This window comes from Rhincodon typus, chromosome 1 (genome assembly GCF_021869965.1).
Source record: "Rhincodon typus isolate 14 chromosome 1, sRhiTyp1.1, whole genome shotgun sequence".
NCBI classification, from domain to species: Eukaryota; Metazoa; Chordata; class Chondrichthyes; order Orectolobiformes; family Rhincodontidae; genus Rhincodon; species Rhincodon typus.
Window position 1 is genome coordinate 59,966,672 of NC_063332.1, and position 7,985 is coordinate 59,974,656.

General features: G+C 39.8%; 1 protein-coding gene across 1 annotated transcript in view; it reads left to right on the forward strand.

Annotated features, from left to right (window-relative positions):
- Positions 1-461: 461 nt before the first annotated feature.
- LOC109931235 (granzyme K-like) overlaps positions 462-7,985 on the forward strand; it is a 9,927-nt gene continuing 2,403 nt past the window's right edge. The window contains exons 1-4 of the mRNA XM_020530566.2: positions 462-522; positions 1,724-1,886; positions 3,865-4,006; positions 6,879-7,148. Of these exons, the coding sequence (XP_020386155.1) occupies positions 462-522; positions 1,724-1,886; positions 3,865-4,006; positions 6,879-7,148 (636 nt within the window). The remainder of the gene's footprint in view (positions 523-1,723; positions 1,887-3,864; positions 4,007-6,878; positions 7,149-7,985) is intronic.

Sequence of the window (7,985 nt, forward strand, 5' to 3'; positions counted from 1 at the left end):
TGACGATATATTCTGTATTGATTCTGTATTGTTGAAGTTGACCATTGCCTGGCATTGTGTAGTGAAATGTTATTTGCCATTTATCAACCCAAGACTGGATGTTGTGCAGGTCTTTCTGCATGTTGGCATGGATTGCTTCATTATTTTATAACATGTAAACAGAATAGAGTGCCAAATATGTCATGTTCGACATGAGATTATTTAATTGAAAATTTCAGGCTGCATATAAAAATGATAGATTCAGAAACCGCAGTAAACCCCAATTTCCTCTTTCCTATGTCTTAATATTTATTACAATACTCTGGTCAGCTTTGGGTGCTGTCATGTGGCTTGCTGTAAATTTAATAGTCCCACAATAGAAAGGCTACAGCTTCTTAGAGGTGACATCAAAGGGAACAAACCACATCCCTTTGAGTTTATTACAAATTGAATGAGAAATTGTAGTCACAAGAGAAGTTACGATGAAAGCATTACAACATACTCTGTTCATTTCTTTGATCGTCATTTTCCTAACTCCAGTCTGTAAGTAACAAATTTGTAAACTTTTATACCTAGTACATTTATATTAGGATTTAATATAATAATATTTATGCAATATGAATATTTTAAGCATTCTGCAATAACTAACCTAGACTTTCAAAATCAAATCAACTAATAAATTGATGTTTATCTATTTCTGTACTAATTACAATGGCGATCTACTTCCTGATATTTCAACGTACTTTGATTTCTTAACATATTGGAACTGCAAAAACAGTTTCCTTTCAAAGTAACAAAGTATTTCATAGAGAAAAGGATTCTGTTTTGCTACCCAGCTGCTAGATAATATTGTTGCTGCTCGTTGGTCTATCGAGTTGAGTACAAGATTTCATTGCCCTGAGGGCAAATTGAAATTCTCATGATTGAGTAAAACAAGTAATTTCGAAACTGCAATTCATTCTACACCTCATGTTGTTACTTATTCCTTTGAATATTATCAATAGGAACCTTCTGCAACTATAGTCAGAGACCTCAGCCTGGGAGCAGTGATAGATAGCCAACCAGAAATCCTAGAAAGCAAATTCTGGACAGGAAAGGGCAGTTCTTCTAGGTTTTTTAGGGGGCTCTGAGAATCCTCCTTCCAAAATTGTGGTCACTAACCCCATCCCCATTCTCCCCCAACACTATTTTCCTGATTGCCAATGACCATCCTCTGGATCATCACTGAGTGAATGCCCATTTGTTGCCCATTTGGTTGCCTTCCCACAGAGAATAAATGGGAATAAATGGGTCTTTTTCTGAACGGCAGGAGGTTGTTAGTAAAGTACGGTAAGGATCAGTGCTTGGGTCCCAGCTATCCAAAATATATATAAATGACCTGAATGAGGGAACAAAATGCAACCATGTTTCTATCAGCGAACATAGCACTTCTGAGTTGATCATGGAGGAAGGATCATTAAGTAAGTTACCATTATTTGAGCCTGGAACACAATCCTTAGGAACTCCTGTAGTGGTGTGTTGGAGCTGAGATCACAATAATCTTTAGTATCTCTGCAGCTGGCAGCGTATTTCACCACTTATTGTCATTGACTTCAGTTAGTGAAATGAGGTTTAATGTTAAGAGCACTGACTTTCATCTCACCTTCGTTTAACTCATAACTACTCCAATATTCATGGATGTAAGTAGCAATTCTGGTTTCAACTGATGAAATAGGCTTTCAAAATCATCTTTTGTTTTATACAGATCATGGGGCGGAAATTATTGGAGGCCATGAAGTTAAACCGCATTCAAAACCCTATATGGCATCTATCCAATGTAAACACAAAGAGCACTATAAACATTATTGTGGAGGGGTTTTGATCAGAAATAGATGGGTACTGACTGCAGCACACTGTAAGCATGAATGGTAAGTTATAGTGGGTGCACATGTGTATGCGTAATATTTTATATATTATATATTTATAATTATCAACTCATTTGTATAATCCACACCTAACCCCCATCAAATAATTGCTCTCAATCACTATAACCACACTGTTATTGGTGTATCGTATTATTAGTTCATAATCCAGTTGGCAAAATCTTTGATATGATTAAAATAAGTTATATTGAATCATTTACTTTTATGGATGAATTGGTGGTTAGATGGCAAAAAGTCATGTATTTTTCTAGTTATGAACATAGAGAGTTATAGAGTCATAGAGTCATTCAGCACGGAAGCAGACTCTTCAGACCAACCAGTCCATACTGACCATAATCCCAAACTAAACTAGTCCCACCTGCCTGCTCCTGGCCCATATCCCTCCAAACCTTTCCTATTCATGTACTTGTCTAAGTGTCTTTAAAACATTCTAACTGTGCCTGCATCCGCCACTTCCTCAGGAAGTTCATTCCACACGCCAACCATGCCCTGTTTAAAAAAATTTGCCCCCCATGTCTTATTTAAATCTCTCTCCTCTCACCTTAAAAATATGTCCCTAGTCTTGAAATCCCGCATCATATTGAAAAGATACCTACCCCCAATGCTGTCTATACCCCTCAATTGTTCAGAACATCATCTCATAACTTGGCAAAGCCAAGCTGCCAATATCCCAACATATGTAAGAGTAATAATGGAGTGTGATCACCTAAAGCTGTGCCTGAGCGGATATTTCATTGTGGTTGTTGAATCCTCTTTTCTGGAAACAGAATAGATACCAAAATCTTCTTGAAGTATCATTAGTGAGTAGTGTTGAAGCTTTCCAGTAGGTTTTTAACTCACACACTTTGAGAGGAGTTTTATAGAAAAAGAAAGGGAGGATAGCGCTGTTGCTCCTCAGGCAAGTTATCCCAGAATTTGTCCAAAATTCAGTAGCTTTATTACAGCCACAAACAGGGTCATGTGACCTCTTTCCAAAAGCAAACTAGATGTCTCCATGTTTGTTCCTTGTAAATGGAAATTGTGGCTGTTGTGACCACAGCATTTGCCATCGCAAAGTGTTCTTTTCAAGGATCCTTACACAGCACCTCTCAATCTGTTACCACTACCACCTAGAAGGAGAAGAGCAGCAGATACACCGCCAATCCAAGATACACACCATTCCACACTTGGAATTATGTTGCGATTCTTTCACTGTCACTGGGTCAAAATCCAGGAATTCCCTCCTTAAAAGTATTGTGAGCCTACAAATGGGCTGCAGCGATTCAAGAAGGCAATTTTGGCTTATACATCTTCATAACAATCACATTTGATGCTCCAGATCATAGAAGAAAAACCGGCATTCATCAGAGTGACGCTCAGGAATTGATTGGCATTCTGGTGCTAGCTTTAAGGGAGCTCTCCTGTCCCCTAATGGTGTTCGAGTACACCGGCGGCACAGAAACCAAGAAACAAACCACTTGACCTTACAAACTTTATAACATCGCTGGCTGGGATGTGACCTCCAAACAAATTTTACACTCATTTAAATTTTCTAGAGTGAATATTCTACAAATCGGTTTCATTTTATTCCAAACCTCTAGTTAAAAGTCACATGAATCTGATTGCATTTTCTTTTTAAATAACTATAATATTTATAGAGATCAAAAGAAAAAAATCACTACTATTTAGATATTTGAAGTAAAAGCAGAAAATTTTGGAAGTCCACAATAGGTCAGTCAGCATCTGATCAAGCATTTCAATTAAAGTCCAGCTGACTAAACTGCTGTTAATTCCAGGAATTTCTGTTTTTGGCAATAGATCTATGGATGAAAGAAATTGTGTGCAACAAGATTTGCTTAGTATTGCTCAGCTTGATATTCTGATACTGTTTCCAACATTGATTGTTCTTTCTTCCTGAATGTTTGAAAATTGCCTTTTCTTATGGAAACAAACACTAATTGTCTACCTTTCTGATGAAATGCAGCAAAGGGTATGTTCAAGTCGTTCTTGGAGCACATGATCTGTCAAAGAATGAGAAAAGTCAGCAAAAATTTCAGGTCAAAAAGCAGGACCCCCATCCAAAGTTTACCATGAAAACTCCAGACAATGACATCATGCTACTCCAAGTATGAATTTTAATTCTTTAATTCTGGTTTGTTTGTAGTGTTTAAAACTATTTAATTTAGAAAATCAGCCATGCTTAATTCCACAAAAAGTAACAGCTTTGTGTTTTCAATCTCTTTGAGTAAAATTTATGGAAAATATTTATTGAGGTCTGCTAGTAGTTTTGTCAGTTAAAGTACTCGTCACAGTTGGGTTTGATCCTGTTTACATCTTGACCCTGTTGGTTTTCAGCACTGGTTGTTGGACAATAATCAGACAGTTTTCTTTTCGCACCAAGAGTGAACAGAATCTGGTTCAATGAGGCATGTAAAAAAGTACTCCAGGAGCAGCAAAATAAGATGCCAAGTTGGTGAAGTTACAAAACAGGAGCATGTGTATTCTAAATAGTGGATAGAGCTAAATATTCCAACAGCCAACCAACCAGCTCAAAGCTCTGTATTCCTATTACATTAAATAATTTATGCTGTTGTAGAGCAATTAGTAAGAAAAATATCACTTCTACAAACATCCCTATCATGAATGATCGTAAAATCCACATGTAAGTTTGCACCTTAGCTGGAGGTACAGAGCCGATGATCCATTTTGACCCTCTCCTGAGGTCATTCCAGTAAATCTCCTCTGCTCCCATTCAAGGACTCCATGCCGTCACTAAAATATGGTTGATAGGAATGGACATGGCAGTCATAGGAATGGCCTTATAAAGGTTCATCACACCTTCCATTTGTACCCAATCACTCAATTTATGCCCAAGATTCCATCTGCTTTGTCAAATCATCGCTCAATATGACCGGCCACCTTCAAAAGCATGTTCCCTCAGGCTCCTCTGTCCATGTACACTCTTTGATATTGTGCCCTTAAATCTATATTTGACTTTCCTAATCCTTATCCTAAAATGTATCACCTCCGATTTCTCTGTATGCCACTTGTCTATGTATTCTGCTCACCTACCTACATCCTGTTGTCAACAATCAGTATGGGTACTGGAATCATCATAATTGGCTACAGTATCTCCACGCTTGGCATCATCTGCAAATTTTGAAATAAATTAAATCATCCAAGTCACTTACGTACACAAAAAAGGAAGTGACTGTAGCATTGACCACTTGGAAGCATCACTCTACATCACCCTCCAACATGACAAACCAGTATTTGCTATAACTTGAAGTTTCCTTTCCTTAAGTGAAATGTTTGCCTAACTGACACTGACGTTCCTTTTCCATTAACAATCTTTGTTAACCAGCATTTTATGCAGAATACAATATACTACAATACAATAGGATACAATAGACTCAAAATTTATCATGTGTGCTTTTACATAAAAAATAGTGAAAAGTTTTATATGTCACTCCACCACAGCACCTACATCAAAGACAGAGTTATACATAACAATAAAAAAATGTAAAGTTAAGACAAAATTTTTCACAGTTCAGTTAATGGCTCCTGGGCTTGGGGAATGGCAATTTAGGAAAGATTGAATAGCATGAAGACACAACGGGGATGAAACCGCCATTCTGGGCCGTTGGAATATTAGGCTGGAAGCCTTCTGCCGAAGAAGACGACCATACCAGGCCAAGACTGCCACTCCTGGATGAGATCGCCTGGCGGGTTGCTGGAATACCTGGACACCGAAGACAAAGAGACCGCCACACAGGCAGGAGACATCCACACCAGGACAAGACCACCACACCAGAAGACTGCCACACAGGGAGACCACTACGTTGAGCCAGGACCACCTTTCTCCTCCTTCAGGTGCACTGGCCTAGCCACGGACCTGGCGCCCCAAACTAGCCTGTGAGTCCAGGCCAGGTGACTCAGCCCAGGGCCTGTTCCTTGGTTGCCAGGAGACCCCAGTCTGGGTAGAGCCACATCCCGCTTGTCCTGACATTGCTACCACTGCTGCTGCCACCAGAGGCCTCATGCTTCACCCACCACTCTCCAGGATTAAAGGAAAAGCAACCTAAGAACAAAGAAAGAAAAAGAGCAAAAGTAAATAGAAAAGCAAAGAGAAAGAAAGTTGACGGGAGCGGACGAGCCTGAGGCTCGGCACCACTCCCCTCCCACCCCACCCCCAAACTCCACTGCCATCTTAGTATAGTTGAGGATTATCAGATCAGGCATGATCTCATTGAATGGCCTACTTCTACTCCAATGTTTTATGGTCTTAGAGGAAAACCTCAAGGTCAAATTAATTACTTCAGTTGAGACATTGCTTGGCATTCATAGAATCCCACAGTGTAGAAACAGGCTAATCAGCCCAACAAGTCCACACCACCCTTCCAAAGGACATGCCACCTAGTCCCACCCATCCTACCCTTTCCCCTCTTAATTTACACACCCCTGGACACTATGGGCAATTTAGCATGGCCAATCCACCTAACCTGCACATCTTTGGAGGGTGGGAGGAAACTGGAGCACCCAAAAGAAACCCACACAGACAGTCGCCCGAGGCTGGAATCAAACCCCAGTCCCTAGAGCTGTAAGGCAGCAGTGCTAACCACTGAGCCACCGTGCCATCCCAACATTCTACAAATTCTTTCAAGCATCCTTGACCTGCCAGTAGCAAAAGCTTGCTCCAGAGTGCCCTGCATTAATTCTGGTAGGGCAAATATTGGATGGGAATTGGATTGGGATGTGCTGTAAAATTCCAGATAACAATGATGTAGGTGATGAAAAACATCTGGAAACCCATCCCAGAGGATCGTCAGCGTCTGTGGAACCATTGCCTGATCCAAAACAGAATATTTAATCCAAGAGGAGAAACATTTGTGGTCCAGCTTTACTGGAAGCTGAAAATTACAGTTCTCCTTTAGAATAATAAGATTTTGTTCATAGTTTGGTGAATAAAAATATTAATTTATTCTTCTTGTGCCCCAGCTCTCCAGTGAAGCAAAGATCAACAAATATGTGAAACTGCTCAACCTACCAAAAGTTAAGGATAAGGATATAAAACCCGGAACCCGCTGTGTAGTGGCAGGATGGGGACAAACAAGTTCAACAACTTCATCTGACACTCTTCAAGAAGTGATGTTATATGTGATCGATCGTAAAATGTGCAACAGCAAACAATATTATAATCATAAACCTCAAGTAACCAAGGACATGATCTGCGCTAGTGACCAAAAAGGCAAAGCAGATGCTTGCTTGGTGAGTGTACCATGCTGTAGTATGTTACAATAACCAGGAACAAAAACAAAGTTGCTGGAAAAGCTCAGCAGGTCTGGCAGCATCTGTGAAGGAGAAAACAGAGTTAATGTTTTGGGTCCAGTGACCCTTCTTCAGAACATTAACTCTGCTTTCTCTCCTACGATGCTGCCAGACCTGCTTTCTCTCCAATGATGCTGCCAGACCTGCTTTCTCTCCTGAGATGCTGCCAGACTTGCTGTGCTTTTTCCAGCAATTTCTCTTTTTATTTTTGACTCTGAATTACCCTTGTAATTGCCTTTGAAGTTACACAATTTTATCCATGAAATGCTTGACTAAAGCAGCCCGCCATCACCACCTTCTCAGACAAATAGACATGAGCAGTAAATGCTATCTTTCCAATCAATGCCCACATCCCAACAAGAAAAACGTAAACTGATAGATAGGCTACTGGGTTAAGAACGTAGACATGTCATGGAGGAAGCATCTTCCCAATGGTTCATGTAATTTTCTAATGGTTCATATCATGCCCTGTATCAAATTAATTTCCTTTCACCTTGCAAATGTGATTCTCCAACTTTTCAAATTCAATAAATTCTGCCAACTGGTAAACATATTACATTCCAAACACCAAAAGGGAGGCTTGGTGATCCAAAATGTTTGTGCCTTCATTCAAAGTGATTTATTAACAGCCTGTAAGTGATTAACTGCAAAAACATCCTTTAATTAAGAATAGAGATAGTAAGAACTGATGATGCTGGAGCCAGAGATAACACAGTGTGGAGCTGGAGGGACACAGCAGGCCAGGCAGCATCAGAGGAGCAGGAAAGTTGAAGTTTC